The sequence below is a fragment of the Pristiophorus japonicus genome, chromosome 2 (assembly GCF_044704955.1).
Source record: "Pristiophorus japonicus isolate sPriJap1 chromosome 2, sPriJap1.hap1, whole genome shotgun sequence".
Taxonomy (NCBI): Eukaryota; Metazoa; Chordata; class Chondrichthyes; family Pristiophoridae; genus Pristiophorus; species Pristiophorus japonicus.
This window is the reverse complement of record NC_091978.1, coordinates 203,565,159-203,587,408: the sequence shown is the minus strand read 5'-3', so window position 1 is coordinate 203,587,408 and position 22,250 is coordinate 203,565,159. Positions and strand designations below refer to the sequence as shown.

The following is a 22,250-nucleotide window of genomic DNA, read 5'->3' as shown; positions in this document are numbered from 1 at the left end:
CTTGAAATCCCTTATGTTGATGAGCACAAAAATTATAAACCAACGGATCCACGTCCGGACTGGGGTCAAGCAGAGCTGCGTCATCGCGCCAACCCTCTTTTCGATCTTCCTTGCTGCAATGCTCCACCTCACACTCAACAAATTCCCCGCTGGAGTGGAACTAAACTACAGAACCAATGGGAAACTGTTCAACCTTCATCATCTCAAGGCCAGATCCAAGACTGTCCCATCCTCTGTCATCGAGCTACAGTATGCGGACGACGCTTGCGTCTGCGCACATTCAGAGACTGAACTCCAAGTCATAGTCAACATCTTCACTGAGGAGTACGAAAGCATAGGCCTTACACTAAACATCCGTAAGACAAAGGTCCTCCACCAGCCTGACCCCACCACACAGCACTGCCCCCCCAGTCATCAAAACCCATGGCGCGGCCCTGGACAACATGGACTACTTTCCATACCTTGGGAGCCTATTATCAGCAAGGGCAAGTATCGACGACGAGACTCAACACTGCCCTCAGTGCGCCAGCGCAGCCTTCGGCTGCCTTAGGAAGAGAGTGTTCAAAGATCAGGCCCTCAAATCTGGCACCAAGTGTCTACAGGCTGTAGTGATACCTGACCTCCTGTATGGCTCAGAGACGTGGACCATATACAGTAGACACTTCAAATCGCTGGAGAAACACCATCAACGATGTCTCCAAGATCCTGCAAATCCCCTAGGAGGACAGATGCACCAGCGTCCTCGATGAGGCCAACATCCCCAGCATCGAAGCACTGACCACACTCGACCAGCTCTGTTGGGCAGGCCACATTGTTCGCATGCCTGACACAAGACTCCCAAAGCAAGCGCTCTACTCGGAACTCCTACACGGCAAGCGAGCCCAAGGTGGGCAGAGGAAACGTTTCAAGGACACCCTCAAAGTCTCCTTGATAAAATGCAACATACCTACCGACACTTAGGAGTCCCTGGCCAAAGATTGCCCTAAGTGGAGGAAGAGCATCCGGGAGGGCGCTGAGCACCTCGAGTCTCGTCGCCGAGAGCATGCAGAAAGCAAGCACAGGCAGCGGAAGGACCATGCGGCAAACTAGACTCCCCACCCACCCTTTCCTTCAACGACTGTCTGTCCCATCTGTGGCAGAGACTGTAATTCCCGTATTGGACTGTTCAGTCACCAAAGAACTCACTTTTAGAGTTGAAGCAAGCTTTCCTCGATTTTGAGGGACTACCTATGATGATGATATAAACTAAGATATAAGGGGAAAGCATATTTACCTCAGGTGTGAGTGAGTTTTCATTTTCCATATTTCATTAACCAGACAGAGGGCATATTACAATTGATGAAAAAATTGAGTATAGTTGCCAATTTGGTCCTGTCATTTTTTTCACCCATGTATTAGATGGTAATACTGACACTCAGACACTTTTCTTCAATCACTGATTCTCTAATGTAAATTGCATGTATGTGGTTGCAATGGAACAGAGTCACTGCATAACATGCACACTTACCTCATTGCCATGTTCCTCCAGTCACCTGGTGAAAGGCAAGCCACTCACAACTGACAATTACCAGTATTGTTTAACATTTCAATCTAATTTGATGTTTCACTTTTAATAAAAACTTATTTTTGTTGAATTGGGTTTTCAAAATGTGCCAGTTTTGATGCAAAAGTCACATTTTAAGTATATTGATAATGTAGTTATTGCAATGGTTGCTGGTGGAAAGTGAGACACAGGTATATGGCCCAGATAGTGCCCGCGGGCCGGCGGCACAGGGCAAGGTGCAGTGAGTTGGTGCAACTGTCAGCTGGGCAGTGACAGGAGGGAGAGAGTCCCGGGGGTACAAGATAATGCAGCAAAATAAAGCAACATCGATCAGCGCATACACTCCAATGTGCCTGGAGAAATTATTTCATGTTTTTCAAATTAAGCACAAAAGCTCGAAACGGAACAGCGACTCAAACTCTGGGAGACTCCGGGGGCGGCAATTTCGACTTCGCGTTTCCGCATGACGCCGGGGGATTCCGTACAGTGAGGCCGCTGCCCAGCAACCGAGAAAACAGGTGAGAGAGAGAGAGAGAGAGGGGCGACAGAGAGAAAAAAAGAGAGGGGCGGGCGAGGAGAGGAAGAGAGAGAATGTGGGGGAAACGAGAGAGAAAGGAGGTTAGACCCTTCTCCACCCCCGCTTCCTCCTCCAACTCTCTTCCCCACCCTTTCCCCTTCCTCCCCCCCTCTTCCCTCTTCCCCCACCACCCCATCCGCACCCTTCCCTCCGATCCCCCCCACCCTTCCCCCCCTCCTCTCTTCCCCACCCCTCCATAACCTCCCCCCCCCCACCCTTTCCCCTTCCTCCCCCCCTCTTCTCCCACCCCCCCACCCGCACCCTTCCTCCCCCACCCTTTTCACCCCCTCGCCCCCACCCTTTTCTCCTCCACCCTTTTCTCCCCCTTCCCCTCCACCCTTTTCTCCCCCTCCCCCCCCCGCACCCTTCCCCCTCCCCCCCCGCACCCTTCCCCCTCCCCCCCCCGCACCCTTCCCCCTCCCCCCCCGCACCCTTCCCCCTCCCCCCCCGCACCCTTCCCCCTCCCCCCCCGCACCCTTCCCCCCTCCCCCCCCGCACCCTTCCCCCCTCCCTCCCCCCCCCCCCCCTCCCTCCCCCCCCCCCCCCGCACCCTCCCCCCCCCCCCCGCACCCTCCCCCCCCCCCCGCACCCTCCCCCCCCCCCCGCACCCTCCCCCCCCCCCCGCACCCTCCCCCCCCCCCCGCACCCTCCCCCCCCCCGCACCCTCCCCCCCCCCCCGCACCCTCCCCCCCCCGCACCCTTCCCCCTCCCCCCCCCGCACCCTTCCCCCCTCCCCCCCCCGCACCCTTCCCCCCTCCCCCCCCGCACCCTTCCCCCCTCCCCCCCGCACCCTTCCCCCTCCCCCCCGCACCCTTCCCCCTCCCCCCCGCACCCTTCCCCCCTCCCCCCCGCACCCTTCCCCCCTCCCCCCCCGCACCCTTCCCCCCTCCCCCCCCGCACCCTTCCCCCCTCCCCCCCCGCACCCTTCCCCCCTCCCCCCCGCACCCTTCCCCCCTCCCCCCCGCACCCTTCCCCCCTCCGCCCCCGCACCCTTCCCCCCTCCCCCCCGCACCCTTCCCCCCTCCCCCCCGCACCCTTCCCCCCTCCCCCCCGCACCCTTCCCCCCTCCCCCCCGCACCCTTCCCCCCTCCCCCCCGCACCCTTCCCCCCCCCCCCCGCACCCTTCCCCCCCCCCCCCCGCACCCTTCCCCCCTCCCCCCCCGCACCCTTCCCCCCTCCCCCCCCGCACCCTTCCCCCCTCCCCCCCCGCACCCTTCCCCCCTCCCCCCCCGCACCCTTCCCCCCTCCCCCCCGCACCCTTCCCCCCTCCCCCCCGCACCCTTCCCCGCACCCTTCCCCCCTCCCCTTCCCCCCTCCCCCCCCTCCCCTTCCCCCCTCCCCCCCCTCCCCTTCCCCCCTCCCCCTCCCCCCTCCCCCCCCTCCCCTTCCCCCCTCCCCCCCCGCACCCTTCCCCCCTCCCCCCCCGCACCCTTCCCCCCTCCCCCCCCGCACCCTTCCCCCCTCCCCCCCGCACCCTTCCCCCTCCCCCCCCGCACCCTTCCCCCTCCCCCCCCGCACCCTTCCCCCTCCCCCCCCGCACCCTTCCCCCTCCCCCCCCGCACCCTTCCCCCTCCCCCCCCGCACCCTTCCCCCTCCCCCCCCGCACCCTTCCCCCTCCCCCCCCGCACCCTTCCCCCTCCCCCCCCGCACCCTTCCCCCTCCCCCCCCGCACCCTTCCCCCTCCCCCCCGCACCCTTCCCCCCTCCCCCCCGCACCCTTCCCCCCTCCCCCCCCGCACCCTTCCCCCCTCCCCCCCTCACCCTTCCCCCCTCCCCCCCCCGCACCCTTCCCCCTTCCCCCCTCCCCCCCCTCCCCCCCCGCACCCTTCCCCCCTCCCCCCCCGCACCCTTCCCCCCTCCCCCCCCGCACCCTTCCCCCCTCCCCCCCCGCACCCTTCCCCCCTCCCCCCCCGCACCCTTCCCCCCTCCCCCCCCGCACCCTTCCCCCCTCCCCCCCGCACCCTTTCCCCCTCCCCCCGCACCCTTCCCCCCTCCCCCCCGCACCCTTCCCCCCTCCCCCCCGCACCCTTCCCCCCTCCCCCCCGCACCCTTCCCCCCTCCCCCCCGCACCCTTCCCCCCTCCCCCCTCGCTCTCTTCCCCCCGCCCCCCTCGCTCTCTTCCCCCCCCGCCCCCCTCGCTCTCTTCCCCCCCGCCCCCCTCGCTCTCTTCCCCCCCCCGCCCCCCTCGCTCTCTTCCCCCCCCGCCCCCCTCGCTCTCTTCCCCCCCCGCCCCCCTCGCTCTCTTCCCCCCCCGCCCCCCTCGCTCTCTTCCCCCTCGCTCTCTTCCCCCCCCGCCCCCCTCGCTCTCTTCCCCCCTCGCTCTCTTTCCCCCCCCCCGCCCCCCTCGCTCTCTTCCCCCCCCCCGCCCCCCTCGCTCTCTTCCCCCCCCGCCCCCCTCGCTCTCTTCCCCCCCCGCCCCCCTCGCTCTCTTCCCCCCCCGCCCCATTTCTGCTCTTCCCTCTTTCCAGACCGCCAGCACCCTTTGGATGATAATATTTCTCCTCAGCTCTCCTCTAATCCTTCTATCAATTACTTTAAATCTATGTCCCTTGTTAGTGGCTTTACTGCTAAGGGAAATAGATCCTTTCCATCCACTCTATCTAGGCCCCTCATAATTTTATACACCTCTATTAAGTCTCCGCTCTGCCTCCTCTGTTCCAGTGAAAACAATCCCAGCTTATTCATTGTTTCTTCATAGCTAAAATTCACCAGTCCTGGCAACACCCTGTCTCGTGCAATCACATCTTTCTTGTAATGTGGCAACCAGAATTGCACGCAGTACTCTAGCTGTGGCCTAACTAGTGTTTTATACAGTTCAAGCATAACTTCCCAGCTCTTATCTTCTATGCTTCGGCTAAAAACAGAAAGTATCCTGTTTGCCTTCTTAACCTTACGTACCTGTCCTGCTACCTTCAGGAATCTGTGGGCATTCACTCCAAGGTCCCTCTGTTCCTCTATACTTCACAGTATCCTTTGATTTATTGTGTATTCCCTTCCCTAACCTTGTTAGCTCTACCCAAATGCATTTCCTCACACTTCTCTGAATTGAATTCCATTCGGCAGTTTTCTGCCCACCTGACCAGTCCATTGATATCTTTGCAGTCTACAGCTTTCTTCCTCGCTATCAACCACATGGGCAACTTTTGTATCATCTGAAAACTTAAATCGTGTCCCCTACATTGAAGTCTAAATCATTGATGTAAACCGCAAAAATCAAGGGGCCTAGTACTGAGCCCTGCGGAGCCACAAAAACACCTGTTGACCATTACCCTTTGCTTCCTGCCACTGAGTCAGTTTTGGATCCAACTTGCCACTTTCCCTTGGATCCCATGGGCTTTTACTTTTCTGACCAGTCTGCCATGTGGGACCTTGTTCAAAGCCTTGCTAAAATACATCAAATAAGCTACCCTCCTTGTTACCTCAAAAAATTAAATCACGTTAGGCAGACACGACCTTCCCTTAACAAATCCATGTTGCCTGTCCTGTCCCTTTCTAAATGAAGATTTATCCCTCAGAATGTTTTCCAATAATTGTCCCACCACCGAGGTTAGGCTGGCTGGCCTGTAATTACTCAGTCTATCCCTTTCTCCCTTTTTAAACAACGGTATAATGTCAGCAATCCCCTTTCTCCTCCTCCAGTCCTCTGGCACCACATCTGTAACCAGAAAGGATTGGAAAATGATGGTCAGAGCCTCCACTATTTCTTCCCTTGCTTCTCTTAACAGCCTGGGATACATTTCATTTGGGCATGGCAATGTATTTACTTTCAGAGATGCTAAACTCCTTAATATTTGCTCTCTCGGTATGTTTATTTCATCTAATATTTCACAGTCCTCCCTAATTGGAGTGTCTGCATCGTCCCTCTCATTTGTGAAGGCAGGCGCAAAGTATTCATTAGGAACCACACCCACATCTTCCGATCCATACACAAGTTACCTTTTTTGGTTTCTAATAGGCTGTGCTCTTTTTTTACTTATCCTCTTGCTCTTTATGTATTTATAAAAAATCTTTGGGTTTTCCTTGATTTTACTTGCCAATATTTATTCATAATCTCTCTTTGCTTTCCTAATTTCCATTTTAATTTCAACCCTGCACTTTCTATACTCCTCTATGCTTTCTATAGTATTTACTTAGAGTACTTTGAGGATCGGAGTTAGGACCGGAGGGAAGAGATTTGAGAGAGGTGGAAGATGGTGTCAGATGAGGACTTATTTGGGGAGAGCTCCCTTGGGAGCTGCTATCCCATTCGCCATCTTGGTATCGTGTACGGATAGAGTTGCACCTCTGTTGTCGAACTACAGTACGCGGACAATGCGTCTGCGCACAATCAGAGACTGAACTTCAAGTCATAGTCAACATCTTCACGGAGGCGTACGAAAGCATGGGCCTTACACTAAATATCCGTAAGAAAAAGGTCCTCCACCAACCTGACCCTGTCACACAGCACTGCCCCCCAGTCATCAAGATCCACGGCGCGGCCTTGGACAACGTGGACCACTTTCCATACCTCGGGAGCCTATTATCAGCACGGGCAGACATCGACAGCGTGAGGAAAAGAGTGTTTGAAGATCAGACCCTCAAATTTGCCACCAAGCTCATGGTCTACAGGGCTGTAGTGATACCCGCCCTCCTGTATGGCTCAGAGCCGTGGACCATATACAGTAGACACCTCAAATCGCTGGAGAAATACCACCAACGATGTCTCCACAAGATCCTGCAAATCCCTTGGGAGGACAGACGCACCAACGTTAGCATCCTCGATCTGGCCAACATGTCCAGCATCGAAGCACTGACCACACTTAATCAGCTCCGTTGGGCGGGCCACATTGTTCGCATGCCTGACACAAAACTCCAAAAGCAAGCGCTCTACTCGGAACTCCTTGATAGCAAGCAAGCCCAAGGTGGGTAGAGGAAACGTTTCAAGGACACCCTCAAAACCTCCTTGATAAAATGGAACATCCCCTGACACCTGGGAGTCCCTGGCCAAAGACCGCCCTAAGTGGAGGAGGTGCATCTGGGAGGACGCTGAGCATCTTGAGTCTCATCGTCGAGAGCATGCAGAAAACAGGCGCAGGCAGCAGAAGGAGCATGCGGCAAACCAGACTCCCCACCCACCCTTTCCTTCAACCATTGTCTGTCCCACCTGTGACAGAGACTGTGGTTCCCGTATTGGACTGTTCAGTCACCAAAGAACTCACTTTTAGAGTGGAAGCAAGTCTTCCTTGATTTCGAGAGAATGCCTATGATGATGAGTATTTAGCTCTCGGTATTTGACATAAGCTTCCCTTTTTTGCCTTATTTGATCCTTGACATCCAGTGGGCTCTTCTTTGACTCAGTGATGAGATTTTCCTTAAATATACTCCTGTGAAGCACCTTGGTATATTTTCCTATGTTAAAGGCACTATATAAATCCAAATTATTATTAAATTTTTAGGGAGCAATACATCGTTTGTCCATGTGATGGTGCCAAATCTGAACGTGTAATCCTCAAGTCTTTCGTGACAAGACTTTGTTAATGGAAATTATTATGAGGAAGACTAAGCAATGGATGGGGAATCTGAGCATTTCTATCTCTTACTGAGCATCTATAGAGAGCATATAGTGTTTTTTAAAATTCTTCATCTCTTGTCTTATATTTTTTCCAAACAATTGCGCCTTGAGAGATTGATTTGGCACAGATTTAAGAAATGGTTGGGCATTTATTCTCATCTCTGCATTTATGATTTTTATTGTTTTCCAAAGATAACTACATGTAAAAGGAGTTAGCCTTTTTAATCAATACTTGGCCTTTGTGGCAATTTTGTTTTTATGGAGAGGCGTAAGAGCAGTGGGGGCCTGATTTCCCTGGAGGTCTCGCAGTGGTAGTAGATGTTTCAGTTTCCTTTCCTTACTCAAGTACCTACCATTGTTTTAATTCAGGTAACCAGAAATTTGAGGAACTTCAAATCTGAAGACTTGATCAGAATGCTCAATTTTATTTAATTCTTATATGGCAACCTTGAACAAGCCTGTCTGTTTTATATTTTAACAGGTAATTTAATTTAAGAACCATGTTCAATGTTCTATTATACCTGTGCTTTTCTTCTCGTTCTAACTTAGACAGCACATGCGTTTGGTGTGATAGTCCGGAATCATTTACAGGAAAGGATTGATTTGCTAATCTGCTCGTACTTGTTTATGTGATGAGACGTCCACCTATGAAAAACAATTTAATTTTTACCAGTGGCTACCACTACTAGAATTACATAGGATAGCACAGAAACAGACCATTTGGTCCAACCAGTCCATGCCGGCATTTATGCTCCACTTGAGCTTCCTCCCATCGTTCTTCATCTAACTATCAGCATATTCCCTTCTCCCTCATATGCTTATGTAGCCTCCCCTTAAATGTATCGATGCTTTTCACCTCAACTGGGTATCATGGGTGGGTGATGGTGGGGGAACCAGGGATTGTGGGGGAATCTGGGATTGCAGGGTGGGGGGAGATCAGAGATTGTGGGGGGAATCTGAGATAGCTGGAGGGGGGGCATCAGCCAGGGATCGGGGATTGGGGGGTGCAGAGTATACGGGCCGGAGGATTGGTGCTTGCCACTGGAGGATCGTGGCCGGCGGCCTCCTCATCGTTGGGTTTGAAATAGAAACATAGCAAATAGGTGCAGGAGTAGGCCATTCGGCACTTCGAGCCTGCACCACCATTCAATAAGATCATGGTTGATCATTCACCTCAGTACCCCTTTCCTGCTTTCTCTCCATACCCCTTGATCCCTTTATCCCTTTAGCTGTAAGGGCCATATCTAACTCCCCCTTAAATATATCCACTGAACTTGCATGAACAACTCTCTGCAGTAGGGAATTCCACAGGTTAACAACTCTCTGAGTGAAGAAGTTTCTCCTCATCGCAGTCCTAAATGGTTTACCCCTTATCCTTAGATTATGTCCCCTGGTTCTGGACTTCCCCAACATCGGGAACATTCTTCCTGCATCTAACCTGTCCAGTCCTGTCAGAATTTTCTATGTTTTTATGAGATCCCCTCTCATCCTTCTAAACTCCAGTGAATACAGGCCCAGTCGATCCAGTCTCTCCTCATGTCAGTCCTGCCATCCCGGGAATCAGTCTGGTGAACCTTTGCTGCACTCCCTCAATAGCAAGAACGTCCTTTCTCAGATTAGGAGACCAAAACTGAACACAATATTCCAGGTGAGGCCTCACCAAAGCCCTGTACAACTGCAGTAAGCCCTCCCTGCTCCTATACTCAAATCCCCTAGCTATGAAGGCCAACATACCATTTGCCTTCTTCACTGCCTGCTGGACCTGCATGCCAACTTTCAATGATTGATGTACCATGACACTTGGGTCTCGCTGCACCTCCCTTTTTCCTAATCTCCCCCTCCCCCTCCCCCCACCCCGCAATCTCAGATTCCCCCACAATCCCTGGTTCCCCCACCACCACCCACCCATGATACCCAGTTGAGGTGAAAAGCATAGATACATTTAAGATAACATTCAGATAATATTCTGCCTTCGTGTTTTTGCCACCAAAGTGGATAACCTCACATTTATCCACATTATACTGCATCTGCCACACGTTTGCCCACTCACCTAACCTGTCCAAGTCACCCTGCAGCCTTTTAGCGTCCTCCTCGCAGCTCACACTGCCACCCAACTTAGTGTCATCAGCAAACTTGGAGACATTACACTCAATTCCCTCATCCAAATCATTAATGTATATTGTAAATAGCTAGGATCCCAGCACTGAGCCCTGCGGTACCCCACTAGTCACTGCCTGCCATTCTGAAAAGGACCCGTTTATCCCGACTCTCTGCTTTCTGTCTGCCAACCAGTTCTCTATCCACGTCAGTACATTACCCCCAATACCATGTGCTTTAATTTTGCACACCAATCTCTTGTGTGGGACCTTGTCAAAAGCCTTTTGAAAGTCCAAATACACCACATCTACTGGTTCTCCCTTGTCCACTCTACCAGTTACATCCTCAAAAAATTCTAGAAGATTTGTCAAGCAGGATTTCCCTTTCATAAATCCATGCTGACTTGGACCGATCGCGTCACTGCTTTCTAAATGTGCTGCTATGGAATGCCTCTTGAAATCAGAGGAAAACTCATATCTTGTACGCCACTTTGGAAAGTTTTGTCATATCTCTTTTGGCTCAGCATTGCCTGAATTGTGGGAAGAGACTGGCTACCCTGTCACCTGTCACCAATACTAGTAAGAGCAGGAGAATGTCTTTTTAAAATAACTAGACATGTTTTTCTTCTTGCAGTTGCAAGTTATGTGCAAAGAATGTCGTCGTTGTATCGCGAGAAGTCTAAAATTGAAGTACAGAGGAAGAAGGCATCAGTGTCAGCAGCAAGTAACCCTACAGCTGCCACTGTTAAACTCTATCCAAGGCCCAGTGACCGGCTGAACCCAAAAACCATCAATCCAGTAAGTTTCCACAGGTTTCCTATGATTCTTATTATCTAAGGCTAGTTGTAATCTCCATCTATTGCAAATTAAGTTTCAAACTGGAAGGTTTCAGACTTCAGACTCTGTCCTTTCACCTCTGAATTCTTGGCTCAAATCCAGTCCAGAGTAATTAGCAGCTAGAGAACTACGCATAGTTCTGGTCACCACATTACAGGAAAGATATGATTGCATTAGAGAGAATACAGAGGAGATTTATGAGGATGTTGCCAGGACTGGAGAATTTTAGCTGTGAAGAAAGATTGGATAGGCTAGGTTTGTTTTCTTTGGAACAGAGGAGGCTGAAAAGAGACTTGATTGAGGTGTATAAAATTGAGGTGCCTAGTTAGAGTGGAAAGGAAGTACCTATTTCCTTTAGCAGAGAGGTCAATAACCCGGAGGCATCGATTTAAAGTAATTGGTAGAAGGATTAGAGGAGAAATGGTTTTGCCCAGAGGGTGATGGGGATCTGGAACTCACTGCGTCTAAAAACTAATTGGATATGCACTTGAGGTTCCGTAACCTACAGGGCTACGGATCAAGAGCTGGAAAGCGGGATTAGGCTGGATAGATCTTTTTCAGCTGGCACAGACACGTTGGGCCGAATGGCCTCCTCTGTGCCGTAAACTGCTATGATTCTAATGGGATGAAAGTCTCTTCTCTTAAGAATCCAATATTTAAAGGATGTGGGCAGCCTCAACCAGTTCTTAACATGTGTGAGCCCACAGTACAGAAGTACTCCCAATTTTGACACAGATTGGCATACTCAATTAGTAAGGCCCCTAGAGATGGTCAGTGTGGGAAATATGCTAATAAGATAGAGGGTACTCTTCTAAGACTTGAACAAATGCACATTGTTGCATAGAGTAGATATTGCTTCATTCTGCAGATAGTTGTGTTGAATCTGACCTGGGATTACTTGCTGCTGACACTATGTGGCAGAAATGGTAGTCATTCCTTTGCCAGTACTAACATCCCTTGTCTTGAGCATGAAAACTGAATGCAGAAAATGGTGCTTCAATCAAATGGGTCTAAATCCCATCTTTGACTCTCATTTGAACTTAATGACCTAAAAATTTGATCAGACCACATCCATTTTTCAGATGTAAAACAAGCACCTAAGGGTCCAATATGAAAGGAGAGTGCTACCTGCCAGAAGAGCAATGCCTGCCATATTAGATCAAGCTCCTCCATCGGTATCCAGAGTGTGCGGCAGACTGGTTCAGGAAAAGCTTACTTGACCTTGTTCTCACTAATCTATCTGTTGCGGGTGCATCTGTCCATGAGCGTATTGGTAGCATTGACAACCGCACAGTCCTTGTGGAGATTAGATCCCTTCTTCATATTGAGGACATCCTCCATTGTGTTGTGTTGCACTACCACTGTGTTAAATGGGATAGATTCAGAACTTATTCTAGCAGCTCCAAACTGGGCATCCATGAGGTGCTATGGGCCATCAGCAGGAACATAATTGTATTCCACCACAATCTATAACCTCATGGTCTGGCTTATCCCTTACTCCACCATTACCATCAAGCCAGGGGACCAACCCTGGTTCAATGAGGTCTGTAGAAGAGCATGCCAGGAGCAGCACCAGGTGTACCTAAAAATGAGGTGGCAACCTGGGGAAGCTGCAACACAGGACTACATGTATGCTAAATAGAGGAAGCAACATGCTATAGAAAGAGCCAAGTGATCCCACAACCAACGGATCAGATCAAAGCACTGCAGTCTTGCTACATCCAGTAGTGAATGGTGGCGGACAATTAAATCACTAACTGGAGGAGGAGGCTCCATGGACACCCCCATCCTCAATGATGGTGGAGCCCAGAAAACAAAAGACAAGACTGAGCATTTGCAACCATCTTCAGTTGGAAGTGCTGAGTGGAGCAGAGAAGGGGAAGAATTTCTGAAGTGTGTTCAGGAGAACTTTCTTTATCAATATGTTTCCGGCCCAACGAGGGAGGAGGCATTACTGGATCTGGTTCTGGGGAGTGAGGTAGGTCAAGTGGAGCAAGTGTCAGTAGGTGAACATTTCGAGAATAGTGATCATAGTATCATAAGGTTTAGATTAACTATGGAAAAGGACAGGGAGCAGTCTAGAATAAAAATGTTTAACTGGGGAAGGCCAATTGCAGTGGGATGAGAACAGATCTGGCCTGGGTAAATTGCAATCAAAGATTCGCAAAACTGTAGAGGAACAATTGGCTGCCTTTAAGAGGGAATAGTTCAGGTACATTCCTGAGGGGGAAAGGTAGGGCAACTTAAGTCATAGCTCCCTAGATGACAAAACAGTCAATATGATGAAACAGAAAAAGAGCGCGTATGACAAATGTCAGGTTGCAGATACATCTGAGAATCAGGTTATATATCGAAAGGTCAGAGAAGTGAAAAAGATAATAAATAAGAGGGGCGAAGAAAGGGTATGAGAATAGGATGGCAGCCAACATAAAAGGTAATCTAAAAGTCTTCTATAGGCATATAAATTGAAAAAGGGTAGTAAGAGGAGGGGTGAGCTTGATTAGGGACCAAAAAAGAGATCTATGCATGGAGGCAAAGGGTAAGGCTGAGGTACAAATGAGTACATTGTATCTGTCTTCACGAAGGAAGAGGATGCTGCCATAGACATAGTGAAGGAAGAGGTAGTGGAGACACTTGATAGGATTAAAAAATGATAAAGAAGAGGTATTAGAAAGACTGGCTGTACTTAATGTAGATAAGTAACTAGGGCGGATGGGATGCATCCTAGGATGCTGAGGGAATTGATGGTGGAAATTGCAGAGGTACTGGCCATAATATTCCAATCCTTCATAGATACGGGGCTAGTGCTCTCGGACTGGAGAATTGCACATGTTACAGCATTGTTCAAGAATGGGTATAAAGATAAACCTAGCAACTACAGGCCAGTCAGTTTAACCTCGGTCATGGGGAAGCTTTTAAAAACAATAATCAGGGACAAAATTAACAGCCACTTGATAGGGGTAGATTAATTAAGGAAAGCCGGCATGGATTTATTAAAGGCAAATCGTGTTTAACCAACTTGATTGAGATTTTTGATGAGGTAACAGGGTTGCTGAGGGTAATGCAGTTGACATAGTGTACATGGATTTCCAAAAGACGATCGATAAAGTGCCACATAATAGGCTTGCCAGCAAAATTGAAGCCCATGGAATAAAAGGGACAGAGGCAGCCTGGATACGAAATTAGCTAAGTGACAGGAAACACAGCGTAGTGGTGAACGGTTGTTTTTCGGACTGGAGGAAGGTATACAATGGTGTTCCCCAGGGGTTGGTACTAGGACCACTGCTTTTCTTGATATATATTAATGACTTGGACATGGGTGTACAGGGTACAATTTCAAAACTTGCAGATGACACAAAACTTGGAAGTATAGTGAACAGTGAGGAGGATAGTGATAGAATTCAGGAAGACATAGACAGGCTGGTGAAATGGGCAGACATGTGGAAGTTGAAATTTAATGCAGAAAAGTGCGAAGTGATACATTTTGGTAGAAAGAATGAGGAGAGGACATATAAACTAAATGGTACAATCCTAAAGGGAGTGCACAAACAGAGAGACCTGGGGTATGTGTGCATAAATTGTTGAAGGTGGCAGGGCAGGTTGAGAAAGCAGTTAAAAAGGCTTATGGGATCCTGGGCTTCATAAATAGAAATATAGAGTACAAAAGTGTGGAAATTATGATAAATCTGTATAAAACACTAGTTCGGCTCCAATTTTGGGCACCACACTTTAGGAAGGATGTGAAGGCTTTCGAGAGAGAGCACAAAAGATTTACGAGAATGATTCGAGGAATGAGGGACTTCAGTTACGTTGATAGACTGGTGAAGCTGAGGTTGTTGTTCCTGGAGCAGAGAAGATTGAGAGGAGATTTGATAGAGGTGTTCAAAATCATGAGGGGTCTGGACAGAGTAGATTGAGAGAAACTGTTCCCATTGGAAGAAGAGTCGAGTACCAGAGGACACAGATTTAAAATGATTGACAAAAGAACCAAAGGCAACGTAAGAAAAAACTTTTTTACGCAGCGAGTGGTTAAGATCTGGAATGCAAGGCCTGAAAGGGTGGTGGAGGCAAGCTCAATTTTATCTTTCGAAAGGGAGTTGGGTAAGTATCTGAAGGAAAGAAAATTGCAGGGCTCTGGGGAAAGAGATTGGGACGAGCTGAGAGTCAGCATGGTCTCGACGGGTCGAATAGTTTTCTTCTATGCTGTAACCATTCTATGATTCTGTGGATGTTCTATTTCGGCCTCCTTCTGAGGTCCTCCCATCACAGAAACCAATCTTCAGCAATTCAATTCACTCCATGTGATATCAAGAAATGGCGAAATGTACTGGATACAGCAAATGTTATGGGCCCCGACAACATCCCAGCTGTCGTGCTGAAGACTTGTACTCCAGAACTAGCCTCTAGCCAAGCTGTTCTAGTACAACTACAAAACTGGCAACTACCCGACAATGTGGAAAACTGCCCAAATAGGTCCTGTCCACAAAAAGCAGCACAATTCCAATCCGGCCAATTACCGGCCCATCAGTCTACTCTCAATCATCAGCAAAGTGATGGAAGGTGTTGTCGACAGTGCTATCAAGTGGCACTTACTCACCAATAACCTGTTCACCGATGCTCAGTTTGGGTTCCTCCAGGCCCACTATGCTCGCGACCCCATTACAGCCTTGGTCCAAATATGGACAAAGAGCTGAATTCCAGAGATGAGGTGAGAATGACTGCCCTTGACATTAAGGCAGCATTTGACCAAGTGTTTAGTTCTATTCGCAACTCCTCAGATAACGAAGCTATTCATGCCCGCATACAGCAAGACCCAGATGACATTCACGCTTGGGCTGCTAATTGGCAAGTAACATTTGCGCCAATCAAGTGCCAGATAATGACCATCTCCAACAAGAGAGATTCTAACCACCGCCCCTCGATACCTCGATATTCAACGGCATTACCATCGCCGAATCCCCCACTATCAACTTCCTGGGGGTCACCATTAAACAGAAACTTTACTGGACCAGCCACATAAATGCCATGGCTACAAGAGCAGGTCAGAGGCTGGGTCTTCTGCAGCGAGTGTCTCACCTCCTGACTCTCCACAACTTGTCCACCATCTACAAGGTACAAGTCAGGAGTGTGATGGAATTCTCTCCACTTGCCTGGATGGGTGCAGCTCCATTAACACTCAAGAAGCTCAACACCATCCAGGACAAAGCTGCCCGCTTGATTTGCATCCAATCCACTGCCTTCAACATTCACTCCTCCACCACTAGCGCATTGTGGCTGCAGTGTGTACCATCTACAAGATGCACTGCAGCAACTCGCCAAGTCTTCGACAGCACCTCCCAAACCTGCAACCTCTACCATCTAGAAGGATAAGGGCAGCAGGCGCATGGGAATACCAACACCTCCAAGTTCCCCTCCAAGTCACACAACATCCTTACTTGGAAAATATCGCCGTTCCTTCATCGTTGTGTCAAAATCCTGGAACTTCCCCCCCCACCCCCTACAGCACTGTGGGAGTCCCTTCACAACATGATCTGCCGCGGTTCAAGAAGTCAGCTTACCATTACCTTCTGAAAGGAAATTAGGGATGGTCAATAAATTATGTCCTTGTCAATGATGCCCACATTCCATGAACGAAAACAAAAGCTCACTATAATATTTAAATAAGGGTCTCATGCTGAACGTTGGACCCTATTGTGAAATTGGTCTTCCCCAGCACCTGACTCGCCATATGATAAACTTGCCCAGAAAATCACGACACGAACAGGAGCGCTGTTTAAAGGGCTCATCTCCTCCATACAGGTTGGGGGTTGCTTGTTTACCCTCTTAAGGATGCTAGTGAACATTTTGTCTTTGATTGTTTGCTATCTTCCATAAGTGAATTCTGATAACTTTGGACTGCTTTTGCCTGACTTGCAAATGGTTCATTCCAGTCATAGGTTCTGATAAGTATGCCTTTGAGGCTGGAGAAGTAGGGTGAGCAGCAAAGAGAGCAGGAGCTGAGAAAAGATGGAGGAAGAGGGAATTGCATCAGAGGCCATAGCCACAGCAGGTGTTCAGGAAGCACTTCTCATTCCTCAACCTGACTAAGAAGCAATGTGTAAGGCACCTTCACTTTACCAAGGAGGCTGTCACTGAGCAATGCCAGCTGCTGCATCCACAACTGGAGCAACAAATCAAGGCATGCGTGGCATTGCACGTGTCTGTCAAGGTCACCGCGATCCTTAACTTTTAAGCCACGGGTTGTTCCAAGCTACAGCTGGAGAGAGCAGTGCTATAGCGCATTTTGCTGTGCACCGCTGTATCAGCGAGGTAACTGAGGATCTCTGCACATTCCTAATGGACAGGGCAAAGCAGATGAGAGAGATCTAGGCTTTGCCCGCATTGCAGGCTCCCTCAGCATCCAAGATGCCATAGGTTAATCCACATTGTTCTGCATGCTCTCCCTCACCAGCCTGGCATCTTTCTCAATAAAAATGGATAGTATTCCATGAATGTGCAGCTTTTTTGAGACCACAGACAGCACATCGTTCAGGTCTGTGCCAGGTTTCCTGACAGCAGTCATGCTTTATTAATCATGTGCCAATGCTATGTGCATTCTTTATTCCAACCAGGATGTCTGGTCACAGGCTGACTACTTGGCAACAAGGGATATCCCCATCAGATATGGATCATGGTTCCTGTCAGGAACCAGGGTACAATGCAGCAAATGCCTACAATGAGAGCCCTGCTGCTACCAGAAATATAATTGAGCAGACCATTGTTGTGCTGCTTGGACCGTTGGGGAGGAGCTTTTCACTGCACCCTCTGTCTGGGTTTCCAGGTTTATGGTCATGTGCTGCATGCTGGATAACTTTGCTATATGATGGGATCAGCTCTTATAATCCCCTGACCTGCAAAAAGTGGAGGTGGATGAAGAGCAGGAGCAGCATCGACCACCAGTGCCCCTAGCTGTAAGAGTTCTCAGAGAGCAACTGATCCAAGAGTGTTTCACCTGAACCATCCCTCTCAACCCCAATACACCAACAGTCCGGCAATCCTTAACATCACCATCTGATTGCCTTCCTTCAGTCCAGACTCCTGAGTCTTGGCTTCAACTGACTACAAGTATTAACACCACCATGCCATCAAGAGAACAGAAACTTTACTTTAATAACTCACTTCAGATTTGCAAATATTGTGAGGAAGTGAGTGTTGCAATGATGCTGAGAGTAAGAGGTGCAGTGTGTCTTTAAGTAGGAGGGAAAGGACATGGAGTGAAGTGATCGGAGGAGATTGAAGGGAAGCAGGAGAAGGGGTAATTGTGAGTAGTGGGCTGTAGGTGGTGCATGTGTGAGGAGAGAGATAGGACTCTGTACCTCACAAAAAGCTGGATTTTGGTATCCTGACAAGTATATGCTGAGGAACCAAAAGAATCCTTACGAAGGAATCGTCTGGAGTTTTACCTCCCAGCGTAGGAATGAATGAAGCCTGACTCGGCTCACCAAACCATCTTACACTAACCAGTTCAGATTGAAGTGAATTTAATTTACTAATCCGCGATTAGCTTACTCTCGAGCTGCTGAGTGAGTAAATGAACTCTGTCTTGCCAAATCACCAAGGAAGAAGCCAGACTGCAAATCATGTATGAACCACTATTTATTGCTCACAAATCACAACTTAAAATTAAGGTTGGATACGTAAATGCTTAATAGACATTCATAAGTGTATCTAGAAGCGGAGCAGTAAATCATTAATGGACAGTTACTTAACAAAATGAGTAGCAGTTCAGTGTAGCACTGTACATCAGTACTAATGGATGCTGCGCATTAACTAGCAGCAACCATGAGCAGCGAGTCTGAGGTTATAAATTGGTGAGATTACTTTAAGAGTAATTCCATAGATAGCTGACACGTTAACAGCTTTGAAGAGCCAGTCTATCAACTGGCTCAAGTCCACATGTGTGATTAACAATGTTCTGAGTTTACACAACCTCACAAGCAGCATGGTTGATTTAATCTTCCTTCCCTGGATCGCAGACCTTAGTTTCTGGAGTGTTGAATCGATTAACCCATTTGCGACAGAGCCATCTGTTTCACTTGGATTTTTGGTTTTGACCCATCTTACAGCATGAGTGGCGATATCCGAGTTGAGTTCGCTCTCAACTTTCTCAATGTCAGAGTACTCATAATTAAGTGAAGCTTTTAGCACTGCCTGAATGGTTGGTACAGCCTCCCAAGCTAACTCAGTGTTTTACTCCTTGTCCTAATATGCAGTACCTGTAAAGGCAGCTTTGTGCATCTGCTAGGTAACAGTTTCTTACACAATAAAGAAAACATAAGTGAACCAAGACTGCTATTTCTACAACGAGAAAGACAGCTTGCTCTCTCAGTACAAAGATTACTATAGACTGTCTATTAATGTGACTAATACTGACTACCGATTGTCTAACACTGATCGATCTAAGGAGTGCTGAACCCTCTATTTTTATATCTTAATTTTACTGAGGAGTGTCCTTACATTCACTTAACCAATCAGGTCATGGCTGATCTGATCCTCGACTCAGCTCCACTTCCCTGTCCACTCCCCATAACCCTTTATTTCCTTATCGCTGAAAAATCTGTCTATCTCCGCCTTAAATATATTCAATAACCCAGCCTCCACAGCTCTCTGGGGCAGAGCATTCCATAGATTTACAAACCTCAGAAGAAATTCTTCCTCATCTCTGTTTTAAATGAGCAGCCCCTTATTCTGGGACTATGTCCCCTAGTTTTAGTTTCCCCTACGAGTGGAAATATCCTCTGCATCCACCTTGTCGAGCCCCCTCATTATCTTATATGTTTCGATAAGATCACCTCTCATTCTTCTGAACTCCAATGAGTATATGCCCAACCTACTCAACCTATCTTCATAAGTCAAGCCCTTCATCTCCAGAATCAACCTAGTGAACCTTCTCTGAACAGCCTCCAATGCAAGTATATCCTTTCTTAAATATGGAGACCAAAACTGTACGCAGTGCTCTAGGTGTGGCCTCACCAATAGCCTGTACAGTTGCAGCAGGACTTCTCTGCTTTTATACTCTATCCCCCTTGCAATAAAGGCCAACATTACATTTGCCTTCCTGATTACTTGCTGTATCTGCATACTAACTTTTTGTGTTTCATGCACAAGGAGCCCCAGGTCCCTCTGTACTGCAGCACTGCAATTTTTCTCCATTTAAATTATAATTTGCTTTTCTATTTTTTCTGCCAAAATGGATAACCTCATATTTTCCCACATTATACTCCATCTGCCAATTTTTTGCCCACTCATTTAGCCTGTCTATCCATTTGCAGATGTTTTGTGTCCTCCTCACAATTTGCTTTCCCACCCAACTTTGTATCATCATCAAACTTGGCTACATTACACTCAGTTCCTTCATCCGAGTCATTAATATAAATTGTAAATATTTTGAGGACACAGCACCGATCCCTGTTGCACCCCACTAGTCACTGTTTGCCAACCGGAAAATGACCTATTTATCCCAACTCTCTGTTTTCTGTGAGTTAACCAATCCTCTATATTACCCCCAAACCCGTGAACTTTTATCTTGTGCAGTAACCTTTTATGTGGCACCTTATCGAATGCCTTCTGGAAATCCAAATATACCACATCCACTGGTTCCCCTTTATCCACCCCGTCTGTTACATCCTCAAAGAACCCCAGCAAATTTGTCAAACATGATTTCCCTTTCATAAAACCATGCTGACTCTGCTTGATTGAATTATGCTTTTCCAAATGTCCCACTATTGCTTCCTTATTAATGGACTCCAGCATTTTCCCAAAGGCAGATGTTAGGCTAACTGGTCTACAGTTTCCTGCTTTTTGTTTGCCTCCTTTTTTAAATAGGGGCGTTACATTTGCGGTTTTCCAATCCGCTGGGACTGCCCCAGAATCCAGGGAATTTTGGTAGATTACAGCCAATGCACCCATTATCTCTGCAGCCACTTCTTTTAATACCCTAGGATGTAAGCCGTCAGGTGCAGGAGACTTGTCCGCCTTTAGTCCCATTACTTTACCGAGTACTACTTCATTAGTGATGGTGATTGTATTACGTTCCTCCCTCCCTATAGCCCCTTGATTATCCACTATTGGGATGTTTTTAGTGTCTTCTACCATGAAGACCGATACACAATATTTATTCAATCTCTTGTGGCAGGCAAAGTGAGTTGAAAGAGTGGTTTTGACAAACAAAAGTGTTTGAGTGTTTGAAGAGTTTACCCTTAACAGAAGTGAGTTTCTCTTCACCCAGGTGCTGAAGAAGAAATAGTAGGGTAGATAAAGAGGTGTGTGAAGCTGCGTTGGAGGATCTATATTGGCATCACAAGAATATAAGAATTAGGAACAGGAGTAGGCCAGATGGCCCCTTGAACCTGCTCCACCATTCAATATGATCATGGCTGATCTTTGATCTCAACTCCACTTCCCCATCCGATCTCCATATCCCTTGACTCCCCTAGAGTCCAAAAATCTATCTATCTCAGCCTTGAATATACTCTACAATTCAGCATCCACAGCTCTTTGGGATATAGACTCCTGGGCCGGTGCTGAACTGACCGAAAGGACTCCGGGGCCGGCATCGAACCGGCCGAAGGGACTCCGGGGCCAGCGCTGAACCAGCTGAAGGGATTCAATTTTTAAACTTTTAATCAACTTTTAAACTACTTAAACAATTTGGGAAAACTTTAAAATTTTTAATCAATTTGGAGAACTTTTTTTCTGTAACTTTAATCAACTCATAATCTATTTATTAAACCTTCAATCAACCTGTGTAACTTTAAAAAAAAAAAATAATTTGGAAATACTTTTAAACTCTTAAACTTTTAAAACAACTTGGAAACCTCTGGGGAAATTTTTAATCTTGGAAACATCCCTCAGAACCCCAGCGGACAGCTGACCTTCCCAGTGCCTGCCCCCAACCAAGCCATTTACCATCAATGGCGCTACTCGGCGCCAAGCTTGCGGACAACACCGTTTCGTGGGCAATTAGGCTTATACAGCAGTTTCTAGTCTCCAGTCATCTTGGACCCCTTGCCACTGGACCAAGACTTTGCTCAGCTCAGCCCATGTGGTTGCCGGTGTGCAGCGGCCACCCCACGTTAAAAGAACTCCCGCACAGGTATCTTCCACTTCGCTACTATGAAGTTCGGGACCTGGACCGTCAGGACCCTCATGGATAATTCCAACAGCAACAGCCCTGAATGCCATAGTTGCCTGGGAACTTAGACGTTTTGACACTGACATCGCCGCCCTAAGCGAGACCCGGCGGGCAGGGGAAGGCCAGCTCAAGGAACATGGTGGAGGTTACACCTTTTTCTGGAAAGGAAAACCAGAGGAAGAACGCTACCTTCATGGAGTCGGCTTCGCTGTCAAAATTGAACTGGTCGACCGCCTCAAAGACTCCCCCTATCGGGTTAACGAATGCCTCATGACTCTTCGTCTTACCCTATCCCGGAACCAATGCGCCACAGTCATCAGTGCGTACACCCCAACACCCGATGCAATGGATGAGGCTAAAGAGGGTTTTTATTCCAACCGCAAGACATCCCTGTCCCGCGTCCCAATGGGCAATAAATTGATCCTCCTAGGTGACTTTAATGCCAGGGTCGGCAAAGACACAGCCCTCTGGGGA

General features: G+C 48.6%; 1 protein-coding gene across 6 annotated transcripts in view; it reads left to right on the top strand.

Annotated features, from left to right (window-relative positions):
- The first annotated feature begins 1,963 nt into the window (after window positions 1-1,963).
- LOC139233030 (PACRG-like protein) overlaps window positions 1,964-22,250 on the top strand; it is a 78,748-nt gene continuing 58,461 nt past the window's right edge. Inside the window, exons 1-3 of one of the 6 annotated variants that reach the window (XM_070863560.1) lie at window positions 2,008-2,061; window positions 8,040-8,151; window positions 10,401-10,564. In XM_070863560.1, the coding sequence (XP_070719661.1) occupies window positions 10,421-10,564 (144 nt within the window). In that variant the 5' untranslated portion in view covers window positions 2,008-2,061; window positions 8,040-8,151; window positions 10,401-10,420. The other 5 variants (XM_070863550.1, XM_070863556.1, XM_070863568.1 and 2 more) reach the window with 5 other exon arrangements.